The sequence below is a fragment of the Podarcis melisellensis genome, assembly GCF_964234715.1.
Source record: "Podarcis melisellensis genome assembly, chromosome: 9".
Taxonomy (NCBI): Eukaryota; Metazoa; Chordata; class Lepidosauria; order Squamata; family Lacertidae; genus Podarcis; species Podarcis melisellensis.
In genome coordinates this window covers 30,985,222-31,007,602 of record NC_138541.1, presented here as the reverse complement: position 1 = coordinate 31,007,602, position 22,381 = coordinate 30,985,222, and the positions used below count along the sequence as shown (strand labels likewise).

Genomic DNA, 22,381 nt, shown 5'->3' with positions numbered 1-22,381 from the left:
GTGTCCCAGGAGAGCTCCAGGCTGCTATCATTTCATTGACACTTCAAAGCCTGAGCCCTCTTGGAGGCTGCACGCGGTCTTCCCCACTGTAAATACAATGCTTCTACATTGCAAAATCAGACAGCACAACAGAGTTTCCAACATAGAGAGGCATGCCTAGCTGCTGCTCCTGCTCAGTGCTGGTATTTCCATCTGCCGAGAATCTTTCTGGGCTCTGTTTGAGCAAGAGTGGGCACAGTTGCCAACAGCACAATTTGTTGGGAAACCATGCAGCTGGAGCAGAAAATGGAAGTGGTTAGAACAGTCTGAGCTGCCAGCCCATCATCATAAAACCTTATTTCAGACTTCCTTCTCAGCCTGCCAAGATCATGGAATCTCAGACAATCCACCCACCAGTCCCACGCAATGAAGTCACAGTCAGAAGGCAAACGCTGTGCAGAAAATTGCCTGCAAAACAAGCAATTCTGAACCACCACCCTCCCCCCCCCAAAAAAAACAGGGATCCAACAAGGAATGTATGGCATTAAAGCACCAGAAATTACGGTTAGTATTCTACTTTATTACAGCTATAACTGCAGGTGCATTGTCTTCAGATTATATCCAGTACAGTATTGTATCCAAAGCTGGAACGGTGTGGAAGGTGAAGAGTGATGCAGGAGAATTCACAAAAATCACCTCTCCACTTTCCTTCTGGATCAAAGAGCTTTCTGCAGGGGAAAGGACGGCACTAAATACAACCCGTTGGGTCTAACAAGGTATCTTCTGACATTATCACTGCTGGTAGATCTGCTGGTCAATTAGCTTTCTCTAATGCAGTGTATAGCAACAACACTATTCTTTATCTGATCATTCTGGCAAGAAAGGATAACCCCACCTTGCAACTAATCCATAAATGACACTTACCTCTACTAAGTCTGCCTGCTAACATATAACTTTATTAGATGTTTGTGGCTCATTGATCACCTTAAAGTAAATGGAACCCACTCTTTTCCTATTTATAAAAACTTCCCTATGTGGTTGTCAGGATAAGATTCTGACTTGCTACAAGCAACCAGGAAAATGGGTCAACATTTTCAAGATCCTAGCAACAACAGAGAAGGTACACACTTCCTATTTTAATTTATCCCTATATACCTTCTTTTGTACTTATCCAACAGCATGGTTTACATTTTCTTAGCCAGAATACGTTAACTATGAATAACAAAAGTGCATGCCAAGAGTTTGTGGCAAGACAGACAGGCAAAGCTTCCTGCTCTACAGCTAACCCAATATGCCAAAGATGGTCAACATCATATGTGCAATTCAATAAGAAAGTAATATTATAGTCACATCTTTACAAATTAAAAACAGATATTTGTACTTGTTCCTTTAGGAACATAGGAAACTGATTTATACAGAGTCAGACCATTGGGCTAGATGGCTCTCCAGAATTTCAGGGAAGGCTCTTTTCTGGCTGCACCTGGAGATGCCAGGGATTGAACCAGCGACCTTCTGCATGCAAAGCAAATGCTCTAGCACTGAGCTACAGCTCTTCCTCTATGGCCTTTCCCTACCCACAGACAGATTCTGGAAGACAAGGTGATTTCACAATTAAGAACTTCTATTTTTAATGCATCATTGTTTAATGCTTTAAAAAAATCAAAGGAAAGTTGCATCTAATGTGGCACTTCCATCTGTGGGTAGTTTGAGAGACAATTGTGAGACTTCTCAGCAGGAAGAGGAGGTGGCAAGAATTTGATGTGAAAGTGTCTCCAAGGCAGCACCTCTCAGGTGGGCACCATTGCCATTAAAAGAGAACAAGGGAGGTGTTCATGGTAAGTTCCAGCACCTCTTTTTCTAGAAAACAGCACTGCTCCAAGGTCTGGGATCCCAGAGAAACCAGATGAAGAGAGAGATGGAGAAGCAGAGTCTGGCTGTCAGACAAAGGAAGATTTCCAGTGCAATTTAAAGGAAGGTAATTTTTGTTCATACTATAACTGACTGCTCTGGCGCCACCTCATGTTGACCTCCCTACCTTCCACCCTACCAGTCCCAATGGGCATAAGTAACCACTGCAAGCCACACACTGAGAACTTGGGAAAAATATGAGGTACTTTCTCACATGCTGAAGGCATGGAAAGTGTGATACTTCGGCATATCTTATGTTCTCCAAATCCCAGCACATATCCAAAGAAGTTCCATCTTCAGTTCTGTCAGAAATCAGGAAGGTAATTTTTGTGCTGGGGTTTATGAAGTTTTGAAACACAGGCCTAGCTTTCTTTCTCCCTCTGGAGCATCTTATGGGATTTTGCCATTATCCTATGCTAAAGCTCAATATTTAAGCATTAAGACATGTGTAAGTAAACTAAGGCCCGGGCCGGATCCAGCCCAATCGCCTTCTCAATCCGGCCCATGGACGGTCCGGGAATCAGCATGTTTTTACATGAGTAGAATGTGTCCTTTTATTTAAAATGCATCTTTGGGTTATTTGTGGGGCCTGCCTGGTGTTTTTACATGAGTAGAATGTGTGCTTTTATTTAAAATGCATCTCTGGGTTACTTGTGGGGCATAGGAATTTGTTCATTCCCCCCAAAAAAAATATAGTCCGGCCCCCCACAAGGTCTGAGGGACAGTGGACCGGCCCCCGGCTGAAAAAGTTTGCTGACTCCTGCATTAAGACATGTTGTATGAAAATGAATGCCTTGAAGTTAACAGTTTCCAAACTTCTTAAGGGTGAGGCATTTCACCAGATTACTTTTGGAAGCAGCTCACTCATTAACCACCACACTAGGAGCACGTGCTTAATTAACTCAACAAGAATACCTACCTGTTTTCACTTGTCAAATGCTGGAGGGCCCTAAATACAGGGCTGGTTCTATCTTTATAGGAGAGATTACACTATCACAGTCATTAACAAGTTCAAAGCTTATAAATCTTTGTACTCTTCAGACCAAACCCAGACCTATTCAACTTCAGCAACAGTATTGTGATGTGATGCGGCGCTGTCAAACAAGAGGGGAGAAGGTCAGAGTACAGTGTTGATCCCCACCTTATCCTTGTTGATCCCCACTCCCCCCACCACCACATTTTCTCTTCACTGAACTGCAATGCCTGCTTAGTGCTATTTATATTGTCTCACTGTAATTCTGATCTGTGGCCTACACACGGACTTCCACTGCAGTAACAAGAATATACTTCTAGTTTATTCAGTTGTTTTGTATAGAATTTCACTATGTTCTGAACTTGCTTCTTTGCATTAAGCTAAACAAATTATTTACCTTCTTCCACCAGGTATCACTAAATGTGCTGTACTCGCTCCCTTTGATCTTCCATGCAATATTTCACTTGATGAAATACATTTGGGATGGGCTTAGCGCATTTTATATCTGAGTGTGGTTAAAATTATGCAGAACTCGACTTTAGCATGATACCAAAATACCTGACCACAGAACACACTTTACTGAAAAGCTCCCAACCTCAGTATGAACAGTTTAAAAGCTAGGAGCTCACTCCCATTAAAACCAATGGGGGTTTGCCAATTAGTTCAGTGAGAGCATTATTATACTCCAAAGCTGCAGGACCACAGCGTTCAGTGTGGCTTAAGAGCATGAAGCATGCTAACAGTCAAGAAAGAGGAAGAGGGACGGGGGTGTATTATCAGGAAAGCAAGATTCATCAGAACTATTATACTGCTTTTCCTGGTAATGGGATCTCACTTATTCTACCCCCTTGTTTTTCCTCTTTCCTATCTCTTTTGTCTTCTAAGGAATAGTGAGACAGAAGACTGAAAAGAAAGGGGTGGGGGAGAGAAAAGGGGTGGAATGAATGTTGCCAAAAAAACTGACAAGTGTAGAAACAGAACAAAATAGAATCAGAAATGATACAAGAAAGCTTGTACCAAAAAAAAAAAAAAAATAAGCCATTCTAGGCTGATCTAACTGACAGTCCTGCTCCCAATATGTTACTTGGCAGGCAGTCTAGTTGATTTTAATAAACTTCTAAGTGCGCATAGGATGGAGACCTGAAAAACTATGGCTATCAAAAGGATAAAAGGCACAGCAAAACATTTAATTCATATAATCGGAAACACTTCAAGGAACATGGAATAGAGCTTTGAGGCTTTATCAAGCACTGCAGCTCAGCTGGTGCTAATTATTCCTGCGTGTTCAATAGGCCTTCCTCTTCTGTCTCCTCCAGTGTTCAGCCACCCAGCCTCAAAATCAGCTCCAGAGGATTGGGCACACTTTGGAGTAGACTCTGAGAGCATGTAGTGGAGGAGAGGGAAGTCCTACTATACCAGCAGAATCCCACCAGCACAGTACTAGACACAACCCCTTAGCTTTGAACACTAAGTAAATTTAAAGCAACAAACCTTTATTCATCACCATGACCTCCTTGGAGGAAGCATCAGATACACATTTGATAAAAACAAAGGCAAAAGCAAAGTAGCTTCTTGGTGTTTTCTGACACCACCAAAAAATAGTTGGCTTTCTTCCCTTTTCTTTGCAAGCCTTTGCCCCAAGTTGACAGGATAAAAACTTGAATTCATGCAATTATATGGAAAATATTTATAAGTTAAAGGTTGTCTGGGATTGTTTTCCAACAGCAAGAGGCCAAGAATCAAAAATTCAGCACAGCTTGCAAACCCTCTTCACCAGGCCATAATAATAAAATGTTACATCAGTAGAAAACAAGCAAATCTTCCCAATGCATTTCATTCAAACCCCCATAATACACTGAAGAGTTTTACTAGAGGAATCTTTTCCATATTGCAATTTGCCTTTTGAAAGATGTTTAACTTAGGCCTGCATCATATCGGAATAGAAAAATATTCTCAAATGTCAATACCTCTCTTCAGTGACTCAGTCCATGTTCCCCTATTTACAATTAGGTCATAAAACACTAATCAAAAGCCAAACTCCATTACATTTTTTTCCTTTCCGACTTCAACAGCCAGGAGGGCCCCAGAACACTTTGCACTTAAATCGCACCTTCCATCCCAGGAGATGAGCATTCATTTATGCTAAGCCACATCTAATGCCTTTGAGAGCTATATAAATTATACAAATAGAGAATAAGTAATTTACTTGTTTGGAGAAGTAAAACATTTTTCAAAATGCCACTGCTACCACTGATTCATCACAGATACAATTTTTCTATTTTTAAATGGAAAAAACCTCAGTGCCAAATAATCTAAACTCAGGAGACAGATTGGATGAAACTAATGTTAGCTGCACAGAGAGCGAAGAAGAAAACCTATTACTATGGGTAGGACCCATTTACACAACCAAATTAGCATGCTGAGCAATACAGAGGATTTGTTTTGTTTTTAGTGCTTAAAGAGCAGGACAACAGTCTGTACATTTGCCCATGTTGTTGACCTGACTATCAGATCCTGCCATCACAGCAAGGTTACTAAGAATAGGAACATAAACTGGTAATGACTGGAAAGGCTGCATCTTCCAAGGTGTGCTATGATTTCGAGGGTGAGAGCAACCACTGGAACCCAAGGAAGCAAAGGATAACCCCCAATTGTACTCGCTATAGACTCTTTCACTCCTTTGGGATTAAGACTTTGTGATCTCACCTGTGAGAGAGTGAGTGCTTTGTGTTGGCAGGGACAAGACAGTCCTCTGTCATCAGATCAAAAGCAGAAACTCAAGGATCTATCCTTAAAGCACCCACGACAGCTCCTGGAACATTCCACCTGTTTGATACTCACTGCCATCACCAATCTTTTATTCTTATTGGCCACTAAACCCCTGACCCAAGCTGAGGCTTTCAGAATGCATTCACTGCCTGCTCCTTAAAATTTTTAGAAACATGTGGAAATTAGGACTTGCGAAAGAACTTACAAGTGCAAGTTCTGCGGTGTCCAAGATTATGCCCTACATTACTGGGGAGTCCCGCTGAATAGGCTCCTCCAGTTCTAACTGAATGCATACAATAGCACTGGTTATTTAAAACTGTAGCAAGGACAGATCTGGTAAGTTGGATCTAGGCCATTTTGAACTTGCTAGTGTAGCACTTTCAACCCGTGCCTAGTGATGTAAGGTGAGAATATTTTCCAGAATGAGAATATTCTTGAGAATATTCTCTACTAGAAAATTCTCTAGAGAATATTTTCCACAAACTGTAAATTCTAATGTAAGAACCAGTTTTACAACCCACATTTAAAAAATCTAGTAAATAATAAGTCAAGCTGTGATATTGCCAGTGTAAGTAATGTATAATGGTTTTTTTTTTATCTAGTTACGTTACTGGGCATTGTGTCATTCACCATTGGCAGTTCTGAAATGTGAGCTACATTTTTTAATTATTTTTTAGTTTTAAAAATGCTATTCATTTAATTTGATGAATATTTGAATTTATATGTATTTCAACTGTATGTAATAGCCTTTTTTTCTATTTTGGTGTGACCTTACTCTTAGCAATTCTATACCCTTGGCCATACAGTGTGATTTTTTTTTTTACAGAAAGTAGCTTTAATGCTTTATACACTTAAAGTACCTAGGTCTATACAATTATGTGTAACAGCATGTGAGGTGGCCTTGATTTAAACAATTGACGTTTCTATATTTTTATTTAGTGCCAGTAACTGGTTTTTGCAGTGCCATTCAATGGTACAAGGTACCATTTACCAGAGATTGACATACTGAAAAATATTATCATATAATGATAATATATTCAATGTTAAGGACTTCTTTTTTTATGTATGCACAAAGTTTTGCTTTAGTCACTAAACAGTTATTGTTAGAGCTATTAGAAGCACAAGATAGCCTGTTACTGAATATATTTGTATCAAACCTCAACATGCCAATTTTATTTTTTTACTTGTCCTATAACATGTACATGTTCTAATGGAAAAATAAAATATGATTTAACTATTGAGTTTCCTTATACCAAACCTTAACATGATCATTACTGGTGCCATCACCAGTGAATATTCTCCTATTTTAAATGAAAATTCTGTGATATTCTCATTAATTGAGAATATTCTCGAGAATATTCTCCAAAAGATTATTCTCAAGAATTTAACATCACTACCCATGCCCATGTCACACAAGCAGGAGAAGGACTCCAAGCAATCTGTAGCACTTTTCCTTTCTATGGAGAGCTATCTGCAGAGCTGATGCCTAGTGTCTTCCTTACATCTGCCCATCAAACTAGACTAGGGGTCAAGAAGGGATATATCCACTGTCTCGTCAGTTTGTTCCTCATGGGGGAAATATGCACCTAAAAGATATTGACAGAACTGGGCAGTCAGTGATGCAGTCATGTGACTACTTCACCACAGGCCAAACAGAATTCACATTTATCACATTGCTGCAAAGTTACCAAAGAGGTTTGAACACTTATTTAATGAAGCACTCATATGATCACTTCCAGAACACCAGATTCTTATCATGCCATCTTGAAGGTGTGAAGAGGTCTGCAATCCATGTAAATCTTCCTAAATCTATACATGTCTGGCTAGTTTTATTGTAGGTAATCAGACTTTGCACCAGCTCTAGAACATTTCTTGGGCAGAAAGGAAAATGAGTCTCTAAGGATAGATTCAGGCAACGCATTTCTCTGGGTGATAAGCTCACCCCAGGCAAAACATACAACAACTGATATTTCCCACACATTCTTACAAAGACTTCTCCCAGGGAGGGTCAGTGTTTAAACAGAAGCTTAAACATAAGTTTAAACATAAGCTTCAAATTATTACAAAAGCATGCAATAGTTAAACCCAAAACCTACAGTCATGAAAAGCTACCTTAAGTTGTCAAACATGACTATAATGTTTACACACAAAGTACATTTTTAAAGTTGAAAAAGTGGAATTCCAAATAATATGTGTTAAAGAGATATGTGTTTTTTCAAGACCACAGCTGCTGAACAGAGATAAAAAGAAGCAAGCCCCTACTCACAGGCTTCCAATCTACACTTGTTTTGCAAACATGGCAATGCAAATGTTCAAAATAATATATTACTTTTTATATCTCATTTGTTGGCAAACAGCAGCATTTCAGTTTGAACACAGTGTGGAAGTGGGCCTGAGTCTCCAAATAATAAAAAAACTGCAAGGGAATTTTGTATTCCAAAATTGTCTCCCTTCCCCACTACTTGGAAAAAGCTACTGTACCCTTTGTATCATGGTCTCATCACTGTCTACTTTATGAACCATTCACAAAAGCTCTCACAAACCACTATTTAGGAAGCAGTTGCTTAAATTACCCTTTGTGCTGCATGTTAGTACTCCACAGGAGTGGGTATCAAAAAACAACATGCACAATAGGTCAACCTTTCCTAGGTGTTAACTTAAGGGGCCTGCTTACACATAAGCAGTGTATAGAAAAACAGGAGTATTATGAACCCCATTCATGATATGCATAAGAAAATGGTGACATAAGCCTGACAAGCAGCCTCAAATCGAACATTGATCCCCTAATTACAACCAGAAGACTTGACAACATTTACAACTGATGTGGCAAATATTTACTTCAACACTTTAAACCAAAAAATACTTTAATTTGTTGGGGTTTGGGGGTAGAAATGTATTACTGCATGCTGTGTAATCAGCTGTAAAGCCTTGGGATGCCTTACTGCTGTTCACCTATTGAAATCTGTTTGATTTTAGCAAAGCTTTTTCATATTAGCTCTCTACCCAACTGATATGCAAATCACCTTTGTTATTTAAAGTGTCATATGCAAAGTTGTGTTTGTGTGTGTTTAAATAAACTCATAAACCTGGTGTGATACAAGCACAACAAAAAGGAGCACTTACTGCCATTGTCATCAGAATCCTCACTGCTGCTGGGAAGTCGACCTCTTTTCATGATCTTCCCGGGTAACAGCAGGCAGCCTGTGAAGAAATGCAACAGAAACCAGAAGTTATCAAGTTCTGAATCAAAGAGCTCAGAAATGAAAGCAAATGCCATTAAGTAGCATAAATAAAAGCAGCAAACATCCTGAAGATGTTCAGTTTAGAATGCATCCCATGGGACAGCCAAAAAGAATATCTAAGTTGATTGACAGGGGCCGTCCCTACAGTTAGACAGAGCGCAGCAGCTGCCCTAAGCAACATGCTGGGGAGTGGTAGCAAAACCTTGGAGGACAGAGATGGGTGGCTTGTGTGGCTTGCCCTGTACCGCCACCTAAGCTAACCTCCTGCCTTCAGGTACAGTTGAAGGCAATGTCCAATCACCAGTTTTGAAAAATAAAACTGCTAGCCCAGCTGACTTCTGGGCATGGACTAGGAATGGGGCACCATACTGTCCTTTGCCTCAGGAAGCAGAATGTCCTGGGCCACCATTGTTGATGGAATCCTCAAGCCAAGCTCACCCCAAGAAGATGTAGTATCTTTTTATGGCTTTGATATTAGCAAATTTAAAGCAACTGCAACAGAGCATATACTTTGTCCCTATTTAGCCAATATTTATTTTGTACAGCACATTTATGAAAAGGTTTTACAGTCGTAGGAGGCATCAAAACAGCAAGACTAATTACAAAGGTCACTGCATCCCTCAACTGAGCAAGCAGTATGCAGAGAAATGTTCCCACACTAGCCAATCACTAAGCTCCTATGACAACACAGAAACAGAGACTGTAACTGAACAGTATACCAAACAGAGACTGGATTCACAATGAGCTAACATTTCCTGAGTGGGGATGTGCATGTGAAGATGTGTTGTGGGAGGCTAATTCATAATGCATTAAGACCATAGATACATAAGTTGAGCAAATTATCAACACTACGTTCATGCTGGCCACAATCCTAATCCATGTTGAGCCTTTCACATAATTTAGTCCCATGTGGCTCCCCATGGCAAGAAGTAATTTCATGGCAGAAAGAACAATGCAAGAATCTACCCCACTGAGACACAGAAAAAAGGATATCAAAACTTCTCTCAGTAACGGTACTGCTGCTGTGCGAATCTGCTCCCAAATCCTTAGGTTGTTCTGATTTGCAATTCAGGATTTGTTAAAAAGTCAAAGCAGCAAGGCAAATAGAGAAGTCATCTACACATTTATTCTTTCTTATGGCTGCACTTGCTGTATTTATTCTGACGGCTATCAGGAATTCCCAGTTTCTATCCTTCACTGAAATAGCCATCAGTGATAAAGATAGGGATTTGTAAAGCCAAAGCATGGGTAATTTAAAATATATATATATATAAAACGTAAGAAAACATTTGGTCTCTGTTTCTCACTTCCACATTTAGGAGGACACTGCTTAAGGATCTTTTCAGCACATGTGGTAGCAACATCCTATCCATGAACAACACTTTCAGCATTCAGAAGGAGTCAGAATATAGAAATTTTATAAATGTTTATTTGGTTACCAATGAGTTTGGCAAGGGTACTTACACAGCCTCTCCCTGATAATGACTGAAAACATCAGCACCTGTGTTGGCTTAGCAGCCTGACCTTATAAACGTTCCAAAACATGTCTAGATCATGACTAACCATTTTCTTAAAAATAATTGAAAAGCTAATAGAACCAAACTGTGGCTAGTCTCATCCTGGACATATGCTGGAACATTCATGAAGCTGGTTAAAATGACAAAAACCTACTAAATCTGTCCAATGTGTGCTGACATCAGCACACTTAAATGACTACATGAATAAGCCCTGAGAAGTGAAAAACTCTTTATCCTAATAGGTCCCTTCAGCAGAGATGATGCTCCAAAGCATTACATTATGCAATAAATGCAGACTCTCAGTTACTGTACAACATAAAAATAGCCAGTGACTATCCAAGTGCTAAAAGGCCAGGAACGGGGGGGGGGGGGTGACAGGGAGCTAAAAAAGCGGAAACAACTTGACACAACAAGTGAAGCAAAGCATGTTCAGCGTGAATTAAAGTGACAAGTACTCTAGGACATGCATCAAATCTCATGAGGCTTAGTTTGCCATGTTTCAGTTCCAATGACAATGTGGGCTGGCCAAGCCATTAGCAGCAAAATCCCAAGGCACGCCTTCCAGGTGCAGTTTCAGGAATCAGCTGCCAAGCTGATTTGCTTCTAGTTTGGTGCTCAGACACTGAACTGATTAGATGTCATATGAACAGCAACTTCTAATAAGCTGCTCCACTGGCATTTACAACACGGACATCTAGCCAAGTGAAATGTAGAAAGTATGTCTAATTGTAATGGATGTTTAAAAAGAGCAATATGCTTAGATTACAAAGCCTTAACAGAGAAGCCGGACTCATAAGACAGAAACCACACTAGAACCCATGGGCCATTTCCCATGGAGTAAACATCACTATAAGCAATCATAGTCCCATTATCTTTAACTCTTAGTTACACTTGTGCTTGCTGCTATGTAACTCCAGGTAAATAGAAATCCCCATTGTCAGAAAGTCTGGATATTCAGATATTTGGGTGCCGCACAAGCTATAGAGGCAGATAAGGTTAAATTGTACAAATTGAATAAAGACCTCACTAAAGACAGCTAATTAGAGGCAGAAAACTGAGTAGATTTTGTCCAAAGTATGCTAGCCATTTCAGTCTCTTGCAATCGAAATAATGTATCTCAATGCTATGGACCTAAAGCGTGAAAAAACAGAAATCTACAACCCTTGTTTAACTCATCTACAGATGGTTAAGCACAGGATGCAACCAACGATAAAGGCAGACAAAACATTGTAAGCTGTATCAAAAATTTAGGGAGTAGCTATGTCCCACTTCTGGGAAAGACTGAAGCATAACATTTTACTGATGAACAGCTCCATTTTCAAAAGGATTGTTAAGCCCTTTCAACCAGGTGATGCAAAAAACAAATACTGCAGCTAGAATTCACAGAACAGCCAGCTACTGTACATATCTGACCTCCAGCTGTTTTGTAAATATCTAAATTCCAGTAAAAAGTTCTCACGCACAACGTATTAGTAGGTTGCCAACCTTCACAAAGATAATTTACATATGATTATATTAAATGAAAAACCTAAACATCACCTTTCAACTTGCAATATTCAAGGCCCATTGCTCGGTGGCAGAGCACACTCCCTACAAGGAAAAGGTCCCAGCTAGGGCTGGGAATGACTTCTCGCTGCCAGCCGCCAAAGACACTGGACAGTAGAGAGCTATAGAGACCAATAGCCTGACTCAATGCAGGGCAGCTTCTTAAGTGCAGGCCTAATAACTACTGTCTCATGGAAGGGCCGTAGCTCATGGATACTGTACCTGCTTTGCATGCAGAAGGTCCCAGGTTCAACCACTGGCATCTCCAGGTAGGGCTACGAGGATCTCCTGCCTGCAACCTTAGAAAGCCTCTGCCAATCAGCACAGCCCACACTGAGCTAGATGGACCAATGGTCTGATTCAGTATAAGCCAGTTTCCTATAGTAGCCACTAAGATTTCAGTTTCAACCAAGTGAAGCACTGCATTACTCCAAAAGTCTGTAATGCCCTTGTCTGAGATATCATATCTACAGAATGACTTCTGCTTAAGTCAGATGTGTAGAAAGGCATTGGCCAGACATGCATTCTAGCCAGTGATGACAGAATTTCTTAATATAAATTGCTCTGCTTTGAGCTGGTTTGTCTTAACATAAAAAAGTTTTTGTTTGTTTGTTTCAGACATGTTAAATTCTAATGACAATAACAAGCAAATGAATGTCACCCACAGAGAAGGTGGGGATGAATAAACCACTGAATACTAGTCCCAATGTTTCTTTTTTTAAAAAAAACTCTCTTCCTATGGAAATATCTGAAGAAGTGTATCTGAAGTGTATCTGAAGAAGTGTGCATGCACACGAAAGCTCACACCAAGAACTAACTTAGTTGGTCTTTAAGGTGCTACTGGAAGGAATTTTTTTGTTTTTCCTATGGAAAGTTAGCATGTCAAGTAGGTTAAAGTCTAGAGTACTCCTTGGTTTATTTGTTGTACACACAGAGATTTTTAAGTTGGAAAATATTTGTTGCGTAGCCAGCAGCCTGAAGTGGTGCAATACAAGGAAGATTTCTGAATGGGTAATTCAGCTCCCATTGAGCATTTTGAAGATGTTAAATTTTGCATTAGTGCCAAGTTACTGAACTAAGTGCAAAGTGCTAGTTTTGGTGTATAAAGCCCTCTACAACTTGGGAGCCAGATACTTTAAAGGCTGTCTTATCCTTTATATATGCACTCAATCACTGCACTCTGCAGGTGAGGGCTGGTTGCTGATACCATTTTATCAGGAGGCTCATTCCGTTCCACACAGTATAGGAAGAGGCTTTAGTGTTGTGGCACCTACCCTTTGGAATTTTCTCCCATTAAATACGAGACAGACACAACCTCTACTATCCCTTTAACACCTTCTCTTCCTCTTCCAACAAGCCTTCTAAGTAGATATCTTTCCAAATCTGTATCTGCGTTGGAATAGTTTTTAGATGTCTTATGGTAGGTCTATTAAATGGAAGAAGGATGGGATGCAAATGTAAGAAATAAATAAAATATTATTAAATAACTAACAGTGTGCACTGTAAGAATTTGGGAAGCTTTTGCTGAACCAGCAATCATGTATGATGAGACCACCAAACTTGGGTTTAGATAGACCAACTGAGTAAAAGATCAAACAATTCAACAACAATAGTCCAAAATTGTTGCAGGAGTCTGCTATTAAAATTCTCTAGGCTCCTATTCATAGATTTCCCCATTAGAACAGGAGTATTAAGAAAAAAAGGTTTTAACATTTTCTCTGGAGAGTTCCACCTGCTTCCAAGATTGCCAAACATGATGAATAAATAGAAGTGTTTCTTATTTTTTAGAAACAAGTAGTTGCAAGCTCAAGAACAAGCTACCTAAACATTTTATCTTTATCACTTAAAAGAGTCAGCATGGATTTTGCAAAGCAAAACTAGAACTCAGAAATAAGGTAGGTAAGAATGAGCCAGTCTACGCTGTGTATTTGAACTTTCAAAAATTGCTGACACCTTAGCACGGAAAAATAGTTGAAATCCCTAGGCTCTGGAATCAAGTTTCAGTTACCCCTGCATATGGGCATTTTCCAACTGTGTCTCACATTAATTTCTAAAGAGTCATGGTGGGAAAGGAAATGTCTTTTTTGTAACTCACTGTTTTAAAAAAAATAAGAAGCATGGCAAATTTTCAAAGTGGAGATGAACAGAAGCTTATCCCAGAGACATGTTTGTCTGAAAGGAGTTGTGCCTGAAATCATTAGTGATTTAGGAAATGCTATGATTAATGATGTTGCAACATTTGCAAACTATACATTACTTAGAAGAGGCAGAGAAGAATGATAAGGCTTGTACAACACAGAGGGACTATTTAGCTCAGTGACAGAGCACATGTTTTGCACACAGATAATCCTTCCTATGTTCAATCCCTGGCATCTCCTATTAAAGCTGGGATGAAGAACCAGTGGCTGCATATGTTGCTGTACTACAACTTCCATCATCCCTCACCACTGGTCATGCTGGCTGAAGCTAGCAAGAGTTGTAGTCCAACAAAACCTGAGGATCTCTGATAGCAATGCTGGAGAAAATCACTGCATGAAATTGTAGGTGAGCTGCTGCCAATCAGAGTAGACAATACAGACGCAATGGACAAACAGTATGATCTGTGTAAGGCAGCAGCCTACATTTCTACAAAGAAGCAAACGATTAGCACAAAAAAACTCACACAGGGAAACACTCTCATCAGCCTAAGGAAAGGAGCATTTGCCTTTTCCAACTTGAATATTTCCATATCACATCCATCCAGCGTTTTCACTCCCTCCCGCTCTTCCCTGCTCAGTTAGCCTGCCCTCCATAGATAAATACAACCAGTGAATAGTTCATTATTTTTTGATTGCTATATTCCAAAGCTCCCTTGAATTGGCTTTAAAAACACACACACAAAAAACCATTATACAAGCCAACAAGTTTAGGGACAGTAACATGCAACTTATTAGCTCAACCCACATTCTGATTCCCCCCCCCCCCGAGGTCAGTATTGGGAGCATTAACATTACATATTTCTATCCCTTTGTTTCTATTTAACTTCCCTTGAAAATGACAACTTGCTATGGGTTATTACCTAGCTTCTGAGTTGGTCTGGATGATCATATCTCAGCTTAATAAGTATTTTCCCTGTGCACGCCACCTTTACAGAAGCCATGGTTAAACCAGGAAGCCTCTAGTTCAAATACAAATTAAGAAACCATGGTTGCCAACTTTGGAACAAGCCAGCCTTTTAAAACATCTTCAACCCACAGGTTAATATCCTGGTTTGTTCCAAAGTTGTTTTTCCTGGTTTAGGTGACACGAGAACCTGTTTTAATTGATAAGACTTCCTTGTTTGGTTGCTCATGCTGCGAAGGGGTTGAGATATGATCATCTGAACACAGCCACACTTTAGAAGATTTTAGGAGGAAAGTAGGGAAAAGCAACCCTAACCACAGTGTAAAAAGACAGTTGAGAAAGTGAATTAAATTACTGTAGGTGTTACTATGGAGGTACAATTATGTATCTATATAAATAATAACATCAACATAGATTCAACAACACACATGTTCATATTGTAAGATTCAGTTAATCTTGCAGTAACATTTTAGACATTCTCCCTTTCTCTCATATTATAGGGGGTGACCTATTTTCCACTAAACAGAAATGTAGGTATTGCTGTGTAAAATTAAACACAACAAAGTAAGATATATTCCATTTTTCACTTTCTAGGTATATCAATATTCAGGAAGTCTTGATATATATTTGCAAAGCTTGATATAGGTTGAACAGCAGCATGTGAAGAAAATGTAGTTTCAAAGTGGCTACAATTATTATTTTAATGGCTGAAGAGAAACAGATTTTTATATGGACATTAAACGTGCATCCCCAGGTCAAAGCTTTTATAACCTGTTTTTCCTTCCAGAGTACTTTTAATGACTTCCATAAACCCCTGGGTAAACAGGATTTATAATTCCAGCTCTGACAGATCATTAACTATAACAGTGTTAACGGGTGCAACTATAATAAACTGCACAGAACCACTACAGAGACAGCACAGGGAGAATGCAAATGTACACCCTAAAGACAGACTGAAGAATTAGTTTCCTCCAAAATAGCCCATGAACTGATATGATACTGGCTGCATCAAGAACTAATTAGAACATCTATGCTAGAGATCATTTCAAATATTATTTTGCATATGTGTTAAGAAGTGTGCCATCTAGTCTTGGGCTACATTTAGGGTAAATTAAACATCTAAGGTCACAGAGTAATTGATACACAGGTGCCTTTCTGTTACGCACAACTGACTTCAGTAGATTTTTCTGCTAACTTTGCACCAACACTGAATATTGTTTTGTTAAAAATTAGTTCAGCATTATTCTGTATCTCTGTAGCTTCTGAGGCCACCATGAAGGGGCCAACCAATCTATTTTGGTTTTAGTAGCTCTCATGTATTCTGGCAGTGATAAATTGGAAAATGCACATCTAGTTTAATCTACCTCTCACCCATCAGATTTATTTAGCAACTTAAGTGTGGAGGAAGATGTTACCAGAATCCATTTCAAAAGGTTCAACTCTGTACAAGCTACTGGAGACAGAGAGTGATCGCTTTCAAAAGCTGCATCATAGCTATGCTGTGGGAAACACAGCTCAATATATTATTACAGTAACAGGCCACCTATTGCAGTGTCCATTTATAAATACTTAACCAAATGGATGTGCAATGCAATTCTATGTATGTTTATTGAGAAATAACTCCCAGAGATCAATGGAGTTTACTCCCACAAAGAGCATTAACAGGACCAAAGTCTTAAGTGGGTAGGACTCTGGACTAGATCGCAGCCATGGTCTCTATTTACGACAGTCACTGACAAATATAATTCATTCAAAGTTGTATTTATCATTATGTGTCAAGATGATATCTTTTAGTATCTTGACAAACAGATTCAAAAATTGTACAGATAACCTGCCATTTAGGGATTACATACTGTATTAAAGATTAGCAATGGTGGTAAAAGATTTAAACAAACAGGTCACAAACTTAAGAGCAAACTGTTGCATTCAACAACAATCTGTACTAACCTACACCTGTGATCTCAAAGCACAGGCAGGAACCCTCACTACATCTATAAGCATGCTCTGAAAGGGGACGCAGGAGCCACCCTTAAACTACCTTACTTTGAGTGTTATGAAGACTGTCAATCATGATAGAGTATGCATCTTATGATTCATATGGCATATTTTTACTTTGTTCTGTATATCAATTTTAGCAGAAATACAACTTGGTGCATCTGACCTCCCAGAACAATTTGTTGTTGTTCTGCCATGAAACTTGCATAAAATCTTGAGCAGGTAACTTTGTACGTTTGGTTTACCGCAAGGATTCACCTCCAGCACAGATTTGGACAGAAAGGACCCCATGGGGGGAGAGAAAAGGGGCTTAAACTTTCAATTTGTGCTTTTAAGCTTCTTTTTCCTCATGACAGGTATCCCAACGAAGGCTTGATTTTAGTATCTCCCCCTCTCTCTCACGCGCGCACACACGATTATTTCCATCTCATTCTTTCAAACGCCGCCGTTTTCAGTTTGAGGGCAACAGCTGCTCCGAAGGTACAGTCGCGTCTCCTGAACCCGCCCACTCGCTTCCCTAACCCGTTCAAGGCAGCAGTTCTTTGCCGGCCGCCTTCGCAATCCACCCGGCGAAGGAGGGGCCGCCGGCTCCCGATGGTAGCGGGTGCCACCGCGGACGGCGAGGCGGGGGGCAGAAATACCGGGACGGCGCTCGGAAAGGTGAGACGCGGGGGCACCGGCGGCACCTTCCTGCGCACCAGCCACATCCCCACCGCTCGTCTCTCCACTTGCAACTGACCGGCCCTCCTCGTCGCATCCTCCAGCCTGGCTCCTTCCGCTCCGCCCTCTCTTCCTGGCTGCACCAATCCGCTCAACCCCGGCTGCAAATCAAACTTGGTGCTCCCGGCGCAGCTCTCTTGCTCTCCCTCCCAAATCCACCTCTCGTCGCGCTCAAAGCGGCCACGCAACCCTCCCGGTTGCCTGATTTCCCTCCCCCCTGATCTCCATGTTGTAATGTCTGGGGAAGGAGGGAGGGGAGGTTGAGTGAATCGAGCAGAGAGCCGCCTTGGAGGAGCTGCCTGCCTGCCTCCCCCCTCCCTCTCTCCTCCCACTCCTCGACAGTTCTGGAAACTGTATCACCTCTTGTCACAGGAAACCATCCAGCAGGCGGTTGCAAACAAACAAACGCCCTCTGGCCCCCACCCGCTGGAGAGAAGGGGAGGGAAAGACACAATACCAATCCCCACCACAAAGGGTGCATTGGAGGAAAGGGCGGGGGGGGTCCGAGGTGAAAACCCTCCTACGATTTGAGCAGCTTGCAAAGATTGAAGATGGGAAGTAACACCCCCCCCCCCCGCCGCAAAAAAATATAACAAGCCTAAGGAGATGGGCGAGCAGAAGAGCACTGTGGCGGCTTTGTCTAATTTCAGCAAGGGGGCACGATCGCCTCAGCTGCATTCCCTCCCTCCCTCCTGCTGGAGGTTGGGAACGGAGGACGGGCCGTTAGGTGGCAATGATGCGGTTATTTGAAAACACCACCACCTACACCCATTTTATTTGCTTTGACGCGGAGAGAGAACGGCTCTCCACATCCCCGGAGCCGATCCATACTTCCGCCGGTGTAGGCACCATGTACGCTTCACACACTCCTTGCATTTTCCTGTTAGTCTTAAAGGCGTTGTTCAATAACGCACATTTAACCTATCTGGCAGGTTATTTAGCGGCTATGTTCCCGTATTTCCCGAGTACACTTTGTGACGTTTCTCGAATGCATTCTTACATAACTACCGAGCCTGCTACCAGGTTTTGTCTGGAGCGGAGGGAGAGATTAAGGCGCCAACGCGCAATCGAGGCGGCTTCTGAGAAGCCCAACGGTCCCCAAGCCTCATGAGCCTGCTCCATTTCTGTGCCACTATTGATGCAGAGGGGAATTGAGGGCAGTCTGACCCCTCGACTGCAGAGTGTTTTGAAAAGTTCGCACCCACCACCTGCGAGCGTTTGCGGCTGCACAGCAACCGTACATGTATTTAAGCTCCCCGCTGCAAAGGGGGAGGATTGGGTGAGATGGCACTAAAAGAATGGGTAAGTTGAGGCTTTTGCTGACGCCGTGCACCTGCCTGCCCGCCTGGGCTCCTCAGTCTCCACGCACAGCCCATCGAGAAAGGCCCGCCTCCTTAAGGGGGAGCAGGCGCATGTAGCAAATGAGGCTGTTCTACGAGGATTCGAATCCCAGGGCAACCTTCCACATTCCATCCTTTGCCCGCATTAATCATCCACGCCAGCAGCAGCAGCGTTGAGCACCGAGAGAATCTGCTGCCACCCAGCAGAACAGCAGTCAAACAAGCCCCGCCACTACTGCACACACCACACACCCCTTGTTTCCCTGATATCCATAAGCTCACACTTCCTAACACGTGCACTTTTGGGGTCTTACAACTTGCTCCCGCGATCGTAGATAAAAGACAGCACGCTTCGGATTGTTGTTTTAACCAATAAAATAAAATAAAAAAACATGGATCGAGGTGCTTCCCCCACCGCAAAAAATAAAAATAAAATGCTCATCTTCAGGTCTACACAATGCCCCTGCTGCACCAAGTTCAGCATCAATCCTGCAAAATTAAGCTTTATGTCCACCCAACCGTTATAAGCTTTCCGTGGAAAGGAAAACCACAATCCGATCTGTGGAGGGTGCATTTATTTGGTAAACTGTGCTTTTGCCCTCTGTACACTCCCTGCCCTTGAATTAATGCAATGGATATTTTGAACATGTGGGTGACACGGCGACAGATCCTGGTTCCCTGGCTACCCCTCCCCCCCTTCCGAGAGATCTATCTAAAAAGGACCTGCGCTCTGCCGCTGCCATCTGTCTCCCAAGTTCTTACAATGCTTTTCACTTTCCGAGTAGGGCTGATCTATCAGCCAGCATGGATGCGCTTTAGGGTAGCCTGCCTTCCACCTCACCGACAAAGGAAACTAAACCAAAAGTCTATGGATGCACGAAGAAACAACACTTAAGACACGAAGGGGGGTGGGAACCCCAACAACTCCACAACCAGGTTCATTCACCTTTAAAAAGCTCCCGGTTTGGCGAAAAGCAAAGTCTGCAGCGACATAAAAAAAAATGCAGCCAGCCCTTAACTCTCCCCCCGCTCCCCCCCCCCCGCCGCGCGCGCAACCCTTTCGGATCTGCTCTCAAAAACTCCCAAAATAATCGCCGATTTCCCCTCCTCCCCTCGCCCCCACCCGGTTCCTCCCCAGCAATGTACAAGTTGCTTATGGGATAGTGAAGCTGCAACTCAACTGCCTCCCCTTTTTGCTCCCTATCAAGAAGCAAATCTTTTGGCGCCATATTAATGACGTACTATATTATTTCCACCAGGCAGCGACCTTCGGCATTAAATTGCTCTCTAGCTGCTTCTGGAGAACTCCAAAGCTAAGCAACCAAAAAAGAAAAAAGAAACCCCACCACACATCAAATATGGCTGTGCAAGGCGGCTCGTTCTGCGGCGACGGGCGGAGAGGAGGCGAGCGTAAGGCGCTGCCTGGGCACAGTTACCTGCTGCTGTTGCTGCTGCGATGGTTGCCAGTGAGGTTGGAGTTGCTCTGCACGGAGGGGTCTGTGCTGCCTCATGAGTTCAGACAAGCACTGGAGAGTGGGAGCAGATTGTGGCTCCCTTCAGACACACACGCACACACATATACAGGGGGAGAGAGAGAGAGAGGCTCTCGCTCTGACTGACGTTTTTACTTGTTATGGAGGAAGGACTCTGTGAATCAAACTCATTTCTGGGTCACTGCTGCCACAGGGGGGAGCTACTTTAATCCCCTGCCAAAACTAGGGGAAAATAGGGGGGGGGGGAGAGAAGAGAGAAACAGGGTGGGGAGGAGGAGGCAAGGAAAGAGAACGAGAGACACTACCGCACTTGGAAACTGTCTGCTTTAACTCCTTGCAGCCCTGAAAGAGCTGAAGATGTCATGCTCCATTTACACTATGCAGGGAGGAAACTCCCTCTGTTCCGAAGGTTTGCATCGAGGGACCTGCCTCTTTGGAAAAGAAGGAGCATTTCACGCAGGGACAGCAGCCAGTGGGTGTTGAAGACGGATCTCACGCGTTCCAAAAATTGTCAAGTTCTTTTAAGGGAGAAGTCTCTCTGGCTTATGAATTGCCTGCCACCTGGGCTTTTGCTTGCTTGCTTTTGCAAAGGACGCACCATGGCAAAATGAAATGAATTTTTTTAAAAAAATTAAAAATAGGAGAAACATCCAAAGCAGTAATAAGAGAATCAAGAGATGGCTAACAGGCATGTCATTCTCTGCTAGGGGCGTACCAGAACTGTATGATGCTGGAGACTTAAAAATATTTGGGAGGGGGGCTCCTATGCCAGGGGGCCAGTTCTGAACTGGACGACATTCACCTGTCATCCAGCCTTTCATTTTGATGTTGTGGTTATTTATATTTATAAGGATATATTGATTTTCCTTTTTGTTTTTAAAAGCAGTAACAATTTTATAAATTATTTCAATTTATCAACCACTCAGCCAAATACTGCTTTCTGCATCAAATGTTTTACAGGTCTATAAGTGTTCATTTCAAAAAAAAAAAAAAAAACTCTCTCATATTCTGCACCAGCATCAGCTCAACATGAAGTATTATTAAGGGCATGAAGCAAGATCAGCCCTCAAAACAATGTGCCAGATTCCAGTTCTGCATTTGAGTTTGGAAACATCTCCACAGGAAAGTATCACTCTGGTCATGCCCAAAATGGCTTTTCATACATGGCACCAAATGTACATTTAAGTCTCTGTGCTGTTTTTGTACAAGTGAAATATTGTTCATGGTAGGTAGAACATGTAAGAGCATCCTTTTTAATATATGGACATTCTAGCCAATATATTCAAATTACAAACAGTGGAGATTTTTCCCATTCTACAGATGGAGAATTTAGATGTAGAGTAACACTCAAGAATGCCCATTGCTAAACTAGAAATAGATTTCAGTTCCCCATGATCCAAGTCCAGCACTCTACACATTGGTTACTTCAAGTCTATAGGTAAATGAGATAAAAAAATATCGGGCGTCAGGACATAATGGTAGAAGCAAAAAAAACAACAACCCAGTGAGGGTTGAGCTACAGATTGCTGACTGATTGAGGTAGGGAACAGAATACCTATTGTTAGCCACTGTGAGCCCGGCTTTGGCCGGGGAGGGCAGAATACAAATAAATTAATTATTATTATTATTATTATTATTATTATTATTATTATTATTATTATTATTATTATTATTACAGTGAGAGGAGAACAGTAAACAAAGCATGCTCATGTTGCAGTTCCAACTTGTCATCATAACAAATAGCCTAACACGTCTCTGCTCCATGGATTTGCCTAAAAGGTAAAGATAAAGGACCCCT

At 41.7% G+C, this 22,381-nt stretch overlaps 1 protein-coding gene across 10 annotated transcripts in view; it reads right to left on the bottom strand.

Moving 5' to 3' along the window:
* The window catches only part of JADE1 (jade family PHD finger 1), a 158,469-nt gene that overhangs the window by 43,994 nt on the left and 92,094 nt on the right, over positions 1–22,381 (bottom strand). For 5 of the 10 annotated variants that reach the window (XM_081926012.1, XM_081926011.1, XM_081926013.1 and 2 more), the window contains one exon: positions 8,753–8,830. In XM_081926012.1, the coding sequence (XP_081782138.1) occupies positions 8,753–8,804 (52 nt within the window). In that variant the 5' untranslated portion in view covers positions 8,805–8,830. Of the gene's footprint in view, positions 1–8,752; positions 8,831–12,155; positions 12,382–17,288; positions 17,539–17,671; positions 17,697–17,769; positions 17,988–20,526; positions 20,772–22,381 lie in introns of those variants that run through there. The other 5 variants (XM_081926009.1, XM_081926018.1, XM_081926016.1 and 2 more) reach the window with 5 other exon arrangements.